The sequence below is a fragment of the Taudactylus pleione genome, unplaced genomic scaffold (assembly GCF_031769625.1).
Source record: "Taudactylus pleione unplaced genomic scaffold, aTauple2 ptg000021l, whole genome shotgun sequence".
Lineage (NCBI taxonomy): Eukaryota > Metazoa > Chordata > Amphibia > Anura > Myobatrachidae > Taudactylus > Taudactylus pleione.
Window position 1 is genome coordinate 5850560 of NW_028284423.1, and position 19638 is coordinate 5870197.

The 19638-nt window shown below is 41.2% G+C and overlaps 1 protein-coding gene across 2 annotated transcripts in view; it reads right to left on the bottom strand.

Annotated features, from left to right (window-relative positions):
• The window catches only part of ARHGAP10 (Rho GTPase activating protein 10), a 329480-nt gene that overhangs the window by 212967 nt on the left and 96875 nt on the right, over positions 1–19638 (bottom strand). For both annotated transcript variants that reach the window (XM_088448420.1, XM_088448421.1), the window contains exon 4: positions 3304–3375. In XM_088448420.1, the coding sequence (XP_088304546.1) occupies positions 3304–3375 (72 nt within the window). The remainder of the gene's footprint in view (positions 1–3303; positions 3376–19638) is intronic.

Here is a 19638-nt window from a genome sequence, read left to right on the forward strand (position 1 = left end):
ACCAGCCTGCTACCCTGGTGGTCTAGCGGACACGCGGGGTATTCCTCTATAGAGGGGGAGCCCGCCGCCGCCGTTAGCACCTCCGGTCTGTCCCCAGAGACCGGAGGCTTCTGACTGCATGCAAAGTATCCGCGGGCCACCGCACGCGGCGACCCGCGGCTTACCTGATCCCCGTCGCATCCGGCAGCAGTCAAGGGAGTCCCCAGAGCCCGGCTAGTACAGGCTCTGGGGTCCCGCCGCGATCCCCAGAGCTGTACTGGCGTCGCGGCGCCAGAGGGGAGAAGGAGCGGCAGCGTGGACGTCCTAAAGGACAGTCTAATGCTGCCGCTCTAAAAGTGTAAAAAATAAAAAATTTTCTCTTTTAAAATAAAGCTATGGGGCTGCTCCTGCAGCCCCACTGCGACAGGGTGACCCGACTCCGGCCGGGCACCAACTAAAACTGAGGTGCCTGTGGCCGGGGGCGGGGTATAGAAGAGGACTGACCCAAGTGCATCCTGGGAGCAGCAAAGCTTTAACTGCGTGGTGCCCGTGGATCCAGATCCAGCTATACCCCAAGGTCAACCCTGTGGACCCCCTATGGACCCTGAAGTAGAAACAGTGGTTTTTGCTACAAGACAATGCCCGACCACATGTTGCTGCTGTTGCATTGGCAGCACTGACTGAAATTAATGGGACAGCACTGGGACATCCCCATATAGCCCTGACTTAGCACCCTGTGATTTCTGGGCATTTCCAACCCTGAAAAAACTGTGCGGAACAAAAACTGCACAACTGCGTGTCACAAAACAGTCTACTGCACGTCTTAGAATCATTGTTGAAATGCTGCAATGTGAAGGACGCTACTTTGAAAAAGAAAAATGTTCAGATCCTGTGGAGTTGTCTGATTCTGAATAAAAAAAAAATCAGTCTCATTACTTTTCAATCAGCCCTCCTACAATGACAGAAGACTGTCTAAACTTTTCGTTTATTCTCAGTCAGCAAATACTTTGTCTCTCTTATTAAAAGGGATGAGCCCACATCCACAAACTTCCACCGGTATAAGAGTTCCTGCACACTGTACTACCATTCAACCATTAAACCTAATAGGTCAGCGCCTGTACTTAAAACTTAACACGGTGGAGATATTTTGCTCAAATATTTTAGCCTTTTTTACTTCCAAATTTGTCTTTTTGTAGTTATGTCCGACTCACAAAGCATAAAAGTGTGCCACTGCCGACAAATAAACAGCCCCCAGTCCCCAATAGCGAAAAGGGGTTGGGTATGAAATCCCGGCTGTCGGGATGCTGCTGGTCAGAATACAGACAGCGGCATCCCAACAGCCAGAATGCCAACACCCATAGGAAAGCACGGAAGTATTTTCCTAATCCCTACCCTAACCTCCCTCCCCTAGTGTCTAAGGCTCTAACCTCCCCCTCCCCTAAACCTAAGGCCCCCGACCCGGTGCCTAAACCTAACCTTCCCCCTTGTGCCTAAACCCCTAATCTCCCCTTCCCCGCTTACTTATCCCAACACTCCCTCCCCATTGCCTAACCCTAACCCTAACCCTCACCCTAATGCCTAACCCTAACCCCGCTACCTAACCCTAACCTCCCCCTAACACCCAGATACTTACCTTCAGGATGCCGGCGGTCAGGATACTGGTGCCGGGAACCGTTGTCGGTATACAGACAGTCGGCATCCCGCTAGCCGGGTTGCCGACTACATCCCGCGAAAAGACAGGTATAAAAAAACAAACCTTTATTGAAACCCTTTGAAATTCATTAAATAAATACACATTTTCAAAAAAGTGAAAAAACAAAACAAAAACTGTAGTAGGTCTGGAGCTGCACACTTTAATTAAAGTTGACTCCACACGAAACAAAATATAAGCATATTGCACCATCATACTGTCTAGTGACAGCTGCTAGAGATCCTGCTTGTAAAGTTTACCATTTAGAACAGTTCCCTGGTTCGCTGTATTTTCCCCAAATCCCTTCATCTCCTCTTCACAGTCTCTATTTTTCTGGCGTGATAAACATACAAAAAAATTATCTTAGGGACACGGATTAGCGGAAAGGGTTAGGGTGTGATAATTAAAGGTTACCTCCACCCAAAGTCCATTTTTACATTAGTTGCTAAATGGACATACCTGTGGTATGTGGTATTAAATAGCGACAGTCTATAGGTTGACACCAGATGGTCAACATGCAATAGGTCGATATGGTCAAAGGTCGACAGGCACAAAAGGTTACTGACAAAAGGATAACAGTGTTAAAAGGTTGAATTTTTTTTTTGTCATTTAACCCTAACCCTCGCCCTAGTGTCTAAGCCTAATCCTCCACCAGGTGCCTAACCCAAATCCTCCCCCTGGTGTCAATCTATTTACTGTTGACCTACTAATTGTCATTCTTTCATCCAGATACCCTGTGGCCAGGGGCGTCTTTAGAGAGGAGGGGGCCCATGTGCATCCCCCATCACGGGCCCCCTCCTCTCACTCCGGGAGCCGACTGACGTGGCTGGTCGGCCACCACAGAATCAATAGACTCTGGGCACTAGTGTGTGCCCGGAGTTTATTGCGCAGAACGCCGGGATTTCCTCACAGCGCATGCGCAAATCGCCGGAAAAATGGTCCGGTATTTGAACAGCACTGGGAGACCAGGCGCGGGACCTCTGAGATGTAAGTTTTACATAATATGAGTGCAGGGTGTGCAGTAAGGGCCCCCCCTGGACTCAGGGGCATGTGTGCACCGCACACCCTGCACCCATTATAGATACGCCCCTTGCCTTTGGCTCTGTGTAATCAGTATCTGAGAAACTAACAGATAGGTTAGCATCTCCTCTTGTATATTGGGTATCAAACCCTATTCGTAACTACACCCTATTCCTAACACAAATTGTAGCCATAACAAACCCAGCACCTACATAGCATCAGGAAACAATGGGTGGGACAAGCGATCTGCAATTTAATAAGCGATATGTAGGGAATTTACTGAATGCTGTGTTTTCTTTATGCAAAAGTCTAAATAAAAGGTTCTCTTTTCCTTGATAGATGTAATGATTACAGAAACATTCGTCTTTTAGAGACTACAGTACACTATTATATAACAGAATGGAATGAGATGGGCACAATTTCAGTTGCTCTCTATCAGTGTGATGAATAAAAAACACTCCTGGGCAAGATAGATAGGAGGCTGGAATGTGGTGGGCGGAACTGCAGTGCAGATGGACAGAGTGGAACAACCACAGAAATTTAGCTTAAACATTGTTCAGAAATGCTTCTGTAAGGGAAACAAATACATAGAAACTAAAATGTTACCATCATACCTTCACAGCACCTAGTTGTTCTTTCCGAAAACGTTCCAAGGGTTTAATCAGTGTTTCAGTTACGCTCAGTGCCTAATGAACAATAATAAATAGTTAAAACTGCAATATGTGCTACAATAATTCAAAAAAATAAAAAAACCAGCAATAACAAAAACAACTAAACCTGTAACAATCCACCAAAAGGTTAACAGATTTCAATAATGTGACTCAATGTTTTGTTTGTTGTTATATTTGCTGCAATTGTTATAACGTATATTCCCCCACCCGCCAGGTATAACCAAGAGCTTTGGTCCAAGTCCTTAGGACACCTTGATACTCATGTAAAATCAATAGTAAGACAAGTTTAGAAAATGCCAGTCACTAATAATGTGAAGTATAAATTATTTTAAACAAAACAAGGGGCTCATATAGAATTGGATGTATGTCTGTACTATTTGTATGTAATACACATTTACACCAAATAAACAGTTGCATACATCCATAAGCAGATTTTATTTAATCTTACACTTAAGATTTCCTAATACTAGAAACAGGGGCGTATTAATGTCCCCTGTACTCAGCAGCGTCTAATACTACTCCCCAGCTATAATCCTGTGTCCTGTCCTTCCTTACTACTATTTACCCCATGCTAAACCATGAAAAATATATGAGGATATGTTCAGAAAGATATGTATAGTATAACATGACTCACTTGTAAAACCCTGTCTCCCTTGATGAAATGAAAATTAGTGACAACAACCGCTCAGTTGCGTAACTAAGGGAGGTCGAGCAGGGCGTGTGCCCTGAGCGCTGTAGAACCCGCGGCGCGCGGGTGTGTGTGTGTGTACAGGGCGCCGCCGGCCACAGTACCGACCCGCCTTAGTTAGGCAGTGTAGCGCCGACCACATTGTGTGCGGTCAGCGCTACACATTATCACTTTTCTCGCCCATTGTCTTGCTCTACTGACCTGACCAAGCTGTTTTCCTATACAATGTCTCCCTTAGTTCGGCTCTTGACTGTTGCTCCGGCTGTCACTACTCACCTTCAAAGATCTACACCTCGAATGCACCAGATACCCGCAAATGTGTTCAAGAATCACTGAGCGAGAGTGGAGAAAATCGTGAACCAATTCAGACTTCCTCCATTTCAAGTGTATGCTGTCGACCTACAGTTCTTCTCTTTCCCTCTCTAAACAGTTTAATATCAAGACCCTTATATCTCATTCCTCTAACCCCCTTATTTGCCTCTTCAACTCCCTCCTCTGCCCCCCACTCCCCACACCTCATCCTCACTCTCGCTACCCACTTCACATATAAAATAAAATCCACAGGATATCACATCCCACCAGATCCTCACAGCCCCATCCCCCTTATTTCCCAGCCTGCATATTCCCATCCTAACAATCCATTTTGCCAACTCTGATTTTATTCTACCCAGTATCTGGAGATGAAGTCATGGAACTCACCCTGGAGGTAACTAACACCCTCTTTCACTCACTGGTCATCTACCAACTGGAATACTGTAACCTCCTCTTATTTGTCCTCCCTGACTCCCACCTCTCTCCACTTCAATCTGTCCTCAATGCTGCTGCCTAGCTCATCTTCCTTTCCAAATGTACTACATCAGCCTCTGCTCTTCTACAAGCCCTACACTGGCTTCCCTTCCTCTTAAGGACCCAATTCAAACTCCTCACACTCACTTACAAAGCCCTTGCCCAATCCTCACCTATTAGCATCTCTGACTTTGGGGGAAAGTACGAAGCCTTATAGAAATACAATGGAGAGAGAAAGTATCAACCAATCAGCTCTTAACTGTAACTTTACGGACTCTGTGTGGTTGGTAGTTTATCTCCCTCCACTTTAACACTCTCCAAGGCTTAGTACATCGGCTCTATCTCCCTTCATACGTGTCTGGTCTCCTGGAATTTCCTGGAGGCTCCTGAATTCTGGCAAGTTTTCTTAGATTGTAAGTGTGCATGTTTCCTGCTCTCCCAGCAAAGTGAAGTGGGTGTAACAGGTTATCTTCATGGAGCCCTGCCCTGTGGTGCGATGCCACAATTTGCTGCATTAAGCTGTGAGCGCAGGACCATGACAACGCAAAACATGTCACCACACTCCCTACACTTGCCACTTAGGGGGGTGACTTTTTGTTCATCCTCTTCAGCAGGACCATTCTTAGTAAAAATTGTGGTAGCTGACTTCTGCTTCCCACCGATAACAGGAGGGAATCCACAAAAGTGGAATCATAGTACATGGACCCCATAGTAGAGATGAATATAACAATTAACAGAAAAAATATTATATGTTTAATATGTTAACAATAAAGGTACAGCACATTGACCAGTGTTATCTTTCAACTACAGTTCTATTTGGCAGTAAAACATTACCTCCCTGCTGTATTACAAACACACTTTAATCTCCTCCCACATCTTGAAAGCAGGCTCCTAGTAATATCTAGCACAGGTCAGAAAAGTGACTGCAGCTGTTCTCATAACTAGAACCACCCCTATGTATAAACCATTCAGAGATGTCAATGCTGTATACCATATTCTGTCAAGGTATAGGCCAAAAACACAACGCAACCCTTGTTAAAACAATATTGCAAAAGTTAGAGATGTGATTGCTAGATATAAGGCAGATGTAGTATCCGGAAGGCCAGTGTGCTATCTGCTGATTTATAGGGATTGATGACAGACTACTTCTTATTGCTCTGAGAATACATAGCAGTAACAAGTTTTACAATAGTCACATGTAATACTGAGACCAAAGAGTTTATTTACCAAGCATCAGGTTCCAAAACCAGTGCTTCTGATCTTATTTAAAAGGGCAATGCTTTTACTTGCAAAACACAGCTAGTAAACGCATTGGCCTTTTAAATTTTGGTTTTAGAACCAGACACTTTTTATATTAAATTATATAACAAATCATTATTAATATTGAAAAAAAAAATACAACACTAAAATAAACAAATTCTAATTATAAAACCAAGTGCCACCAAGCACAGCTTTGTGGGCTGGCAGTCCAAGAGTGCAGGCTGCAAGTTTGTGCCCTCACATGTATATTTTGATCTCAAAATATTGTGTATAATGCAGTTGTATCAAGACACAGTTTAAGAGCATCATGGTTCTGTATTGGCCACTTTTTGGATACAGCAGTCATCATCATCAATTTTAGGACATTGACTGGAGATTAAAACGTGTTTATAATGCTGGAAGGGGGCGTGGCCTGACTGCTGCTGAAGGACGACGTACTCTCCAAGGGCTCCTGCTTTATAGGGGCTTATTGGAGCCTTTCATCGGCACTACTGACCCCTAACTTCCCTCCTGAGACTGCGGGTACCCCCCTCTCCCGCCCGGATTGACGCCAGCAGCAATTACACGGACGAGTCGGCGTCCCGATATTTGGGCCTACTAAGTCCCCGAAGCCACGGACTAAAGTTATTGCCGGACTGAGGGTGCGGCCGCTTCCGGTGTTCTCGCGGACACAACACAGGCTCAGCGCTGCCTGCCTGTGGCCCTAGTCGCCCAGCACACACACGTCCTACCTTTGGATGAGCTCTGTGGGCCCCCTTGCTCCTGCAAGAACTCTCCCCTAACAGAAGACACGGGCTTGATCTGCGGCCGACAGGTGCCGCGATAACCGCCCAGCCATGAATGAAGGAGAGCCAGGGTACGCAGCCCCTCTCCTAAGTTATCCAAGGCTGCTTCATATCTAAAGCAGTAGAAGGTATCCTATGCAGGGTCCTCCATTCTGACAGTGTCTACTATAGGGAAACCTGAGAGTCATTTGCACAGGCTGTAGACAAAGCTGCAGGGCAGGTTTTCTGGAAAGTCACCACTGGAATGGCCCCAAACTCATCACACCTAGTACCTGTCTCCCAGTGAGTGATACCAGTCTTTCCATATACCATGGAAGAGGAGGACCTCCTACAAGATACATACCAGTATCAATAATGTGAATCTACCCGTCTAAAGAATGATTGTGCTTTACTGGGTAATGCCTTACCCACCCATGCAGTGACCTCCACTCCCTGAGTTGCTATCCCCACAACTTGTCGTGGCATGTCCCTCTGGTTCAATTCAATTTGGGATTTCTACTTTTACTGCTGACTATGCCGTCTAGGAAAACAAGACAACACAAAACTTCCAACACCAATTCGCTTTCCGGCTGCCCCTATATCTAAAGTGGGACAGTTGCCTTCCCCAGCATCGGGATCGACCTCTATGTCAGCTACACCAGATAAGGTCTCACCGGCCGACCTGGATGTTAACGCCCCGCTCACCACCCAAGCAATGTTTCAAGTTTTTGCTGCATTTCGGGCTGATGTGCCAAAGGGTGTGGATACTTCTATACAATCTATTTGAGCTGATCTTGTGGGGCTAGGCAATCATATCGACCATCTAGAGGGGAAGATGCAGGAACTGGTCTCATCTCATAACGATCTTCTCACAGGCCATGCAGACCTCCAATCTGAAGTATCATCCATGAGAGATAAAATGGCGGATATGGAAAATCGCTGACGAAGAAACAATCTGAAGATTGGTGGTATTGCAGATTCTGTGTCAAACGCAAAATTGCCAGATTACGTTTCAAAGTGGTTTCTTAATTTGGTTCATACAGCTTCTCAACAAGATCTGATAAATCGATCGGGTACACCGTCTCCCCAAACCGAGAACAGGATCAGGCAATTTCCCGCGAGACACATTAATGCGTGTCCACTTTTTTAATTTCAAAGAGCAAATTCTGCGTGCTGCGTTACAGGCTGAAGGCACTGACACCATAGGGGGTCTTCAAATCTTTCTGGACCTGTCTGCTGCTACTCTTTCTAAAAGGCGTACTTTCCAGTCCATTACCACAGCTCTAAGGGACAATGACTTCACATATCGATGGGGGTTCCCCGTGAAGCTCCTGGTTAGCTACGAGTCCTCCTCATATGTTATTTCCACTGTAGAAGCCGGAGTTAAGCTTTTGACGGAATGGGACATTACAGTGCCTACTCGAGCCTCTGGTTCCAGCGGTCAAGTAACTCAGGACTGGTCTAAAGCCACGTGATAATACTCCATACATACAGCTACTGTGTTGATTATGTTGTATTTATTTCAGTGATGTTTCTTCTATATAACCAGAGATTTTGCATGAGATAGTCATCTCTTACATATGTTTTACCTTGTGCTTTTCCGCCTGATTGCACTATACTGAGTAGTAACAATTTGCTAATATGCATAACAAGTTAGTTTAAGAGACTTATTTACTATTAAGAATTGGGGAGAGGGAATTTATAAGAGTTCTTTTTCCCTTACCGTTGTGAAAGTCTTAATCCTGGTGCCCCTCTCTGGTTCATTTCCCTACCTACGTTTAATGTTCACTGACTAGGCTGTCTTGTGCAATTCAAATTTCGAAGTTTCCTGTAATATCTGTTACTTATGTTGTTTTGTGGGTTTAGCAACTCCACGTTCATTTTGTTTTCTGAGTGTATGACTTTGTGTTAGTTTCTGGAAACGGCTATTGTGCGTTTTTGACCCCTAAAGAGGTTTGAATAGTTAATACAGACTATGCCTTACTGTGTGTAATGATTTAGTTATACTTCCATATGTCGTTCACTTATATTTGTATTTTGTTATTGATCTACTGCATGGGTGGCCTTTGTCACAGGCCACGTTCCACCATGTTTTTGGTTTTGACGTTTTTCTACCCCCACGGCAAACACTGTAGCCCTAATTTTTGGGGCTCTCTCAGCTTCCCCAATGTTTTCCCCTTTTTATTATTTATAGTTTTATTGTTCTCCCTTGTGTCTCTCGTTTTGGGTGCCATTGTCCACTTTACTAGATACTCTGGGTATTCACGTCGAATTTGATGGCCTCTTTTACAGAACATAGATTATGGCTCAATTTTTTTCCTTAAATGTTCATGGACTAAACTCCCCTAACAAACGTAGGCTAGCTTGGCCCACCTTCCATAGACAGAGCTAAAGTTGTAGCATTACAAGAGACCCATTTTTCATCTTTAGCCCCGCAGTTATTGAGAGAGGTGAGATATAATGTCGCATACTATGCTAATGGCCCACTTAAAAGGAATGGTGTGGCGATGTTATTTCATGATTCAGTGTTCTTCACTCTTACTAATAAGTTGGAAGACAAGAAAGGTCGCTATTTGATATTAGTAGGCCAGTTGGATGGCAAAGAGGTCACAGTAGTTTCTTTATGCCCCTAATACATGCTAAATTCCATTTCTTAGACGAGTGTTTGAGGCTGTCCATCAGATCAGATGTGGTCACACGATTATAATGGGTGATTTTAATTTAGTCCCTGATATTTGGTTAGATAAGTCATCATCTCATGCTTCTGGAATAAGTAGCGGTAACACTGACACATCAGCTTTACTGCGGTAGCTCATGGTAGAATTTGACTTATATGACGTGTGGCGAATCTGTTCTCCTTCTGTGAAAGACTATACGTTTTTCTCACATGTACACAATACATACTCCCGTATTGATCTGATTTTACTAGAAAAACATTTGCTCCAGCAAACTCGCTAATCTAAAATCATACCTATAGTCTGGTCTGACCATGCTTCGGTAACGTGGACTTGGGATAGACTTAATACTAGAATTCCACCTAGACCATGGCGCTTACCCGAGCATTTACTATCTTCCCCAGAAGTTGCAAGACCTTTAGCGGACACCTTGGAATCGTATTTGGTAACTAATGATCCACAAGACACTTCCATCCCATCATACTGGTGTGCTCTCAAAGCTGTTTTTCGTGGAGTGGCCATTCAAACTAGTTCTCGACTTAAGAGATAATATTTGCTCAGTCAATCTGAACTGGAATTGCTCTTAGCACAGGTTGAATCTTTAAATAGAGCCCATCCTTCTCGCCTCCTTAAAAGGGAGCTGGTTCTAATCGAAACCAGCTTCAGAAGCTGTTTTTAGCTCGTATGAAATCAGCTCTGGCTAAACTTCAGCAGAAGTTCTATAATTCTGTGAATAAGGCAGGCAAGTTCTTAGCACGCAAATTGTGTAAACGTCAGGCCAGAAATACGATTGAATATCTTATCACACCCAATAATAAGAAATTACTTAATTCCACTGAGATCGTCAGCGCCTTTGCTGTATACTATGCTGGACTATACAATCTTCATACTGACAGTACTACAACACAGCCATCTGGCGCCTCTATTTCTTTTCTACATGACATTACTTTTCCTCAGTTAGGAGAGGAGGCTTTAGCTGCTTTAAACGCTCCCTGGACTGACCAAGAAACTGACTATTATTAAGGCATTGCCTACGGGGAAGTCCCCTGGTCCGGACGGGTTTACTAATTCATTCTATAAACATTTCCACCCAATTGCCCTAATCAATTCCAATATTAAAATTTATGCCAAAATGTTAGCCACACGTTTGGCCCCTTTAATTCCTCATTTGATTGATCCGGACCAGATGGGCTTCGTCGGCGGCAGACAAGCATCGGACAACACACGCAGAGTCTTTGATTTAGCAGAGCTGATGTTGAGACGGCACAAGGAGTTCATTCTTCTTTCCCTAGACGCTGAGAAGGCTTTTGATCCCCTCCATTGGCAGTTTCTCTACGAATCATTAATGCATTTTGGATTTCAGGGCGCTATATTGCAGTCTATTAAGGCGCTTTACAGCAACCCCACAGCTAGGGTGTTTAGCAACGGATTTTTAATATTCCCGTTTAATATTAGGAATGGTAAAAGGCAGGGTTTCCCCCTATCTCCACTGATGTATATATTAGCTATCGAACCATTAGCATCAGCAATTAGAAATTCCCCATCATTTCCTGGGGTGAAAGTTGGCTCGACTTCTCACAAATTATGTCTGTTTGCAGACAATATTCTTTTGTTTGTAACCAGCCCAGTTTCGTCATTGCCCACCCTTCATGGATTACTAGACAAATATAGTGCAGCTTCTCTATATAAACTCAACACCACCAAGACCGAGGCTCTGCCTTTTAACATATCTGATCTTGTTTTGTCTAGTTTACAAGCCCAATACAAATACAACTGGAAAACGGACTATCTTGGTATTAATATACCAAATCGACTAGATGACTTCGCTAAGATAAATTTTGATCCAAGCCTTAAACATATAGCAGAACTGTTACATAATTGGTTGGGTTTTGAGGTTTCCTGGCTGGGTCGTCTTGCAGCATTCAAAATGATGATTTTGCCAAAGTTAATGTACTTATTCCGCAACATTCCTTTTTCGGTCCCGAAAAAATACCTAATTAAAGGCCCGTAAATGAATAGTGTCTTACATCTGGAAGGGTAAAACAGCACGCCTAAGAATCAAGGGGGGCTGCAAATTCCAGACCTAGTTTTGTATCAGTCAGCATGCTTAGCATCACAAATTAGTGATTGGTTTCTTCCCCCCAACACTAAACCTTTATATGGTTGACTTAGAAAGGGCATTATTAGACGACTACCCTTTGGTGGATTTAATTTGGACACCCAAACAAATGTGCCGTGTACTAAAATCTACCCCCTAGAGCTATTATTGGCTCACTTAAAAGGTGGGATGATATGGTACTTCAGTCTAAATGTAGTAAACTACCGGCTAAAACTTTATCTTTAGCAGCTATAGCCCGTTTAATACCCGATTTACCAGTAGTGCTTTGCCGTTCCCGAGGGATAGAATCCATCGCAGACATCTCGAGTTCTTCCTCATTCATCGTGTTTTCTCAAATACAATCCCAATTTCAGTTGCCGCCGGGTGAATTATTTACCCATCTCCGAATTCAGCATTGGGTAGTTAGTACCACTAAAGTGTGCGGTTCCTAGGAATTACCCTCGGCAGATATTTTGGCTAAATTGACAAGAGGTTAACTCTAAGGGTTCTATTGGTTTTTGGTATTCCATGTGTCGAGGCTAGCCCTCCAGTCAAAACCAAGTCCCAAGCTCAGTGGGAGTCAGATCTTCAGGAGGCCTATACTTCCCAGCAATGGGAAGCCATTTACACTACTGCCCACAAACTGTCCAAATGTTTCAACCATTAGGAGTTACAACATAAAATACTCCATTGGTTATACTTCACCCCAGCCAAATTACACGTAATATGGCCTGTGCAGTGAAAATATTGGTGGAGATGCAATGTGAATGTTGGAGACATATTCCATATTTTCTGGAATTGTTCGTAGACTTTATGACAACATTTATTTGATTTGATTTCCAAGGTTTTGAAAGCAAGTATACAGCCATCCCCTTCTTTGGCACTACTACACATCTACCCTTTAAGCATGTCCAAAAGTGACTGTTATATAGTGGGTCATATTTTAATAGCTGCTAAGACAGCAATAGCACAATTGTGGAAAATCATCTACTCTTCCTACTATCTATAAGATTATTCATAAAGGTACAATTTGCATTTCTAAGAGAAATAGCAGATGTTGCTTAATCCACGTCCGCTTCTTTACCAATGATGCTATGGTTTAAGTGGCATGAATATGTAACTGATGGTGAAAGTGTGGACCTTCTGCTTAGGGATATGCCCTCCCTATGAAGAATTATTTATATTATTAGACATTCTGATTTTGTTATTTTCCTATATAATGCTATTCGTCTGATCACTATATTAACGAATTTCTATTTTTTCTTGTTTTGACAATGATATAATGTAATGTTTATTTTTGTGTATTGTGGTACCTTCCCTCTCTCCCCTCCATTTTTTGTTGCATATTTTTCCCCTTGTTTTATTTTAATTTATGCTATTTTATTGAGATTATTACAATTATTAGGATTGTGATTTTCTTTATTTTGTTACTGTATTTGTGTTTTCCTCTTTGAAATATAAAATGTATTGATAAAAAAAGGGTTACTAAAGGTCAGCATCTGTATATTTTCTTTGTCTCTTTGCACTGACATTGTTGCCTTAAACTATGCTTGTGCTGGGCTTATTAGTATTATTTCAAATTTGAAGTTACATAACTTGGATCATCAACCACAATTGTGGATTTATTTGCACAATTATGAAACTGTGGATAATTCCCTGAATTAGCGTATTTGTTTGTTGTTGGAAGGCAATGCTTGTTGGTTAATGTTTTTGTATGTTGATAAATTGTTCTAGTGACTATTGGATTTTTTGTTTATAAATAAAGTACCAGCATGTATTTATTTTTAATATAAAAAAAAATTATGGAAGAAACAAACCGGTCGGAATGAGCTCCAGTGCCATCAACACATGACTAGTTTTCCTTTGGGATAAGATGGGTAAATGTTTTGCTAGTTTACAATACCCTAGGTAGTTCAGCTCCACCCAAGTGGCCAGGCTGATGCTGTGTTTCACAATGACAAGGAGACCTCTTACTGAGTGTTTCCCTATTATAGTGGGAACAATACAGCCAGGCACAGCCTGGTTCTGTTTGCGTTTTCCCACTTTAGCTGTGACCATACCAGTCTAGGAGTATGCTGCTGCTGGATTTACATTTTTGGGGAAGAAACAATTCTTACATATAAAGATCTATTCTGATGGTCTTTGCACCACGCTTAAAGTACCCGCAAATATATATACATAGAGATATAACCTACTTATAGTACTACTCATTGTAGGCTACATCTCTAGGGAGAAGTAACTGAAAAACAGCAGGAAAGTACATAAGTGTGGCATAGTAAAGCAATGCCAAAATTTGGACTTGCATTGTTCTCCATCTCAAAGAAACGTCAAGCATTGGTTCAAAAGGTGCATCCATTATTCCGTTAAGTACTATATTGAGGTCCACTTGAGCCACATATAGCCTGGTGGAAGGGCAAAATCTTATCATTACTTGGAAAAAAACAATTAATCAGTTCTTCTGAAGTCAAGTTTGTCCAAAACTCCCAGTACTGATTACTGTACCTAAAATGTTGAGTTGTTAGATCTGTACTGAGTCCAATCAAGTTAGTGTGGAACAGAACCTTCAGTTGGGTTTGTTTAAAATTCTTATCAAGAAAGTGTTATTCTTTTCTTCCTATTAATTACTAACTTTGAAACACCAATGAGCACTGAGCACTACTAGTTCGATTTCCAAGCCATTAGAGTAGCTGCACTGTATTTGGATGAAGGACTTGACCCTGGAGCAATAAGACCAGAGGCAGTCCAGAGGGAAAAGAGGAAATGCAGCAGTTATCTGAAACCTCCATAGGATTGACAAAGCATCTACTCCTTCTGCTCCCATGATCTTGTGATGATACGTAGATTCTTCTATCTTGGCAATTTTATCCGCTGCCATTTCCACTTGAGAACATTTTTAGCAACAGTGAACGTCTTCCTGATTTAGGGACCATTCCCAAGGAAATACTTATTATAATCTGCCACTATATTCACCTTGACTAAAATATGGAACGCTGAAAGTTGCTTTAACTTTACTTTAGATTCCAAGTTTTGTTACCTCCATCATTGCTTTACTTCTGGTGCCCCCTTGATGAATTATGTAGGAAACCACTGTCCTGTCATCTGAGAATGTTCTGACATGCTTTCCTATCACCTTTAGATGAAACTGTTGAATTTATTTGCACACCACTCTCATTTACAGTAAATTTATGTGAAATCTATTTACCTTCCTTGACCATGTCCATGTCCTTTATTTGTAATCTGTTGTTAAGACAGACATGCCTAGTGCCTGTAGTGTTAGTTTCTACCTTCAGATGAAAGCACTCCTAGAGTTTCTAGATAACCAGATATAGGAGGGAATTCAATCAGGCGTGTTAAGCCACTTTTTCGCCAAAAATGGCTAATCGTGCAAATTTGTACTTATATATCCCATTAGCCACAGTTTTCGCAGGTGCGAACTTAGACATGCAGTTTTCGCAACTTCCTTTTCACCCCCTCCTGAGCAGGTGAAAAGTTGGGGAAAATTCCTATTTCAAGGTAAAAATGTCGGGACTTGGTTCAGAACCACTGGAAACCCCTTCTTAAAGACTAATAAGGCAAAAATATATATTTTTTAATTATCTTAATTTGGCCAATAATTACATTTTGTGTGTGAAAAAGTAAAAAGTGCAGGAAAATTAGTTAATTGATGTGGGACAGGTATATGGGGGTGCTATATAAATGGGACAGGTATTTCTAAGATTGCAGGTGTATTTTGCAGGATTTTTTTAAAAGTGGCTTAAAATGACACAAATATATACTTACAGGCAAATAAAAAAAAAATATTTGGCTAAAAAAAAAAAAAACCACTTTATTTCTATCAATATTTGAACTGTTTTTGAAATATGCATAAAAACAGCCATTTCACACAATAAAAAAACTCCAAATACCTTTATTAAGGCACTAGTGCACTTCTATATTGTTATCCCACATCACTTTGTCTTTTTTGGGGGGATACAAGCAGATTTCCCCATTTTCACCTATACTGATCATGGGTAAAACCATGAAGAATTTTTACGCAAATGCCACTTCGTGACCTTTGGAATTGAATTGCGCTAAAAACTGGTGCATGCATAGACACAATAAGCTAAATTCACGCGCAAAAGTTACCACATTATCGTGGCTAATTGAGGAGATCTAGCTATTATGGAGGAAAAACTATTCAACAGTTTGAGGCCTTTTGACTGTACTTGATGTCTCAAAATACGTACATCATCATGTTGAAAAAGCTACTTTGTTATGCATGGTATATATCATTACAATGTATATGTTGCGATAGAAATAGTTGACTTTTTGATTGCTTCACAATCTGGCCATATTTCTGCAGATTATTTACCACTTGTGATGTTCTGCCATCTGTTCAGACTATCCCAAAACCAGAATGTCATACGGATAAGGTCGCAACTTGATGCCCCTTCAAAAAGGCAGTGAATTGAATCTAGCACCTTAAAAAATTCCTTTGGTGAGCAGCCACAGGAAATTGAAGGTAAGTGTCCTGTAGATCTATGGTCGTGAGAAATGTCTCTTTGTTGACAGACGTGAGGATACAATCACCTGATTCCATGGCATTGACACACATGTAGCATCCCCTCAGATCAGAAAGGATCTCTTACTATTTTAAGGGAACTCTGTTGAAGTTCTAGATTGTACAAATACATGATAAAATTCCACCAAGAAAAAATGTATCTAGTTGATTTGTATTTCTTTTATCTCTAGGACCCACTGATCTTTGATGGAACGTGTCCATATTTAGGTTGTCAGAGCAAATAATGCAAAGATTGATGTGAATGACAAATATGCTCTATGTACAGCGCTAACTGGTAGTATTCTATAAATAATAATGTTCGATATTGAAATTCTGTTCTCTACTGGTGTTAAAGGGGACTACCTGACAATAGTCACTGTGTTCCTCATTCTCATACTGTAACTTAGAGATCAAAAATGTCTGTCATAATAACTAAATTTATGCCAGTAATACAGTCTTCCATGCTTATAACTCTTTGTATCTCTAAACTGCTGATTAAAAGGGGTGGGTTAACAAAAATATATGTTTAATCCTCAAAGCAAATGATTAATCTTTCTTCAGATTTATTTTTTATCATGGAGTCTAATATTTCTCAGGATAGAAAAAAAATCTTCATATAGGAGACTAGTTAAACTAGACTTAGTCTGTGCATCTACTGTCCAGTGACGTAGTCAAAGGTTTCTTGATGAACAAATAATAGGGCGATTCTACAGAAAGTGAACATAAACTACAAAAAAAAATTCAATTTCACTAGCCAGCAATTTGTTATATTTATTAAATGTACACATTCCAAAGTCTAAGAAACTACTTTGATTTACCTCTAAGCTACATTTTAGACAGGTTTTTCACTACACCAATGTAGAAGTTACAAATCATAAAAAACAATCGTCAATTATAACAAAGTTTTCACAGCACACTGTCCTGTAAATTGTAACTGTTTGGAAGTACCTTATATTTGTTTACTCTACCCAATATGCAATGTTTTCAAATTAAATATGAAATCTGCCATATAGCTTAAATATGCACAGAAATATTAACATTAAAATATGCTAAGCAGCTCTGTCCCGTGCATCACTGTGACAGGCAACATTTTCATACTGAACTAATAATAATCACAAAACAAAAACTATCATCGCTAATCTTTGTAGTTTGAATATGCAACTAAAATCCATGAACAAATTGAGATAATTGTTTATATATGCTCTAAAATAGAGAAAAACGAAAGTATCCCATGCATCACACAAACCTAACATCTGCGAAGTAGTAATACCCTCTTGCATTTGCAACTTCTGGAGGCTGTATCTTTCTTACAATGTTGTCCTGGGTTAGGGTTAAGGATAGTCAGCAGGTAGGGGGGGGGGGGGGGTTAGGGTTTGATGGGGCAAGTAAATAACCGAACCCCTGTCGGGATATTCAGCATCAGCTAACAGACAGGAGGTTACAGGAGGGGCTGCTATATCTAGAGGATAGAGATATAAGGAACATGGAGGTTTCAAGGGGGAGGGAGGTGTGTCACACTTCTAAAAGTGATTTATTCCCTGTACAGTCCTATATGTGACACACTGACATTAGCCTTACAATTTTTCTTGTGTTCATGTTGAACTTCTGCCTGAAATTTAATCCAACAGTCTCCTGTCCAGTCAGTCACTGTGTGGGGATGGGAGTGTATGGGCTCTGATTGGCTGAGTGACTGCGTGTGATGTGTCACTCAGCCAATAGGAGCACAGCAGGCACTGTTGAGGAGTTCCTGCACTAATCAGGAATCTCCTTAGCATTACAGCAGGGCAATGCACTGGGCACAGCTCAGCAACTGTCAGTGGGCGGAGTTACAGAGCAGAGGCCATTAGAAATTGACCAGACAGCTCAGTTGTCTGAGGTGAGCAATAACTAGTCTGGACAGGCCAGGGGGCGGAGCCGACAGTTTTATTTCATACAAAATGTAGGGTGGACAGAACTTCGGCCGGCCAGTTTGAGAACCTGTGGGCCTATTTACAGTGGAGGGCCTGGAGCTACAGCTCCATCCGCCCCATTGTTAATCTGGCCATGGTAGAAACAAGTAATTTAACTATTATGTTTTGAACTAAGCATAAAATTGCCCAAGTCATTGTTCCAAAATGCTAAAAACACAGCCTTCAAGACTGGAAAACACGTAATAATTCATACACGTCCCGTGCATCACTTTCAATTGTCCCGTGCATCACAAGGTTTATAAAAAAAAAAAAAAAAATCACAAAATTTCACTGTTTAGAGATTGCTTTGGTGTAAATTAAATTAAATAATTCAAGTATATTTAAATAGAAAACACATTTAACAAGCATGTACCCTTTCACACTTCACAGAATTATTCATTACATTCTGTTATGGTAGAAAATATTTTCTATGAGTCCCGTGCATCACATGCTTTTTAATTTGTTTTCCTTTTAAACTGGTCTGTTAAGAAATAGTTGTTATATGTAAATGTAATTGCTTAGTAGCAGTGCCTTACCCTATAACTTAATACCCACTAAAATCTTTGTATTTTGGCGACGTTTGTCGTTTGAAATTGTGTAGCTGTCCCGTGCATCACCAGGAGAATCGCCCAATAGTGTCTATAGAAGGTTCAAACTCTAATTAAATTCCCCTTTGCATAATGCCTATACTTTGAAGCAGGAAATATATCTTTGTCCTAGACATTTGTCTGAAGAGTTCCTCCCCACAGCCCTGGGATTCTGAAAACTGAAGCTATAGCAATGAGGAATCTCATTATAAGTAAGTGAGAGAATCAATCTTCCACGTTTGCAGCTGTTAAAGATTGTGGTCTTGTTTAGCATTATGACCTGTCCTTTAAACAAACGTTTTCTTCATCCTGCCGAGTAGGACCAGTGGTTCTGAATTACCGTCCAAAAAGTACCACCAGCAGGTCATGTTTTGTGGATATATTTAATCATGCACAGGGGGAGTTAATCTATTTTGTTAGGTCAGTAATTATCTCAGACAGAAATTGTCACAGACAGAAATCCTCAAAACATGACCTGGTGGGGATACTTGAGAGTTAAGATTGAGAACCACTGTTTTAGAAATTTCAGGAGGCTAAATTATTTCCTTAGAATAAGAACTACCAAAAATATTGTGAAAACCTCTTTCCCAAATGATCTTCAAAATTATTGAGAAACATTTCCTATTACTATATTACTATATAACTATCCAGATGATGAAATGCCAACTAATAGTAATACACCCCACCAACTTTAGGGCTTACCTCAGCGGTTATGGCAATTGATTATATGTAATCCTCTATGTAGAAATAGGCACTCTTTTTGTCATCAAGATTGGGATAATATATTAATAAAGCCATATAATATATATTAATGGAGCCATACCAAAAAATTGTCCATGTAGTTGACTTATCATCCAAGTAGAGGTATGACTCCCCAGGCTCTTGCAGCAAATGTGGATCTCACCGTAGTTTTGGGTGCCTGTGAAGATCC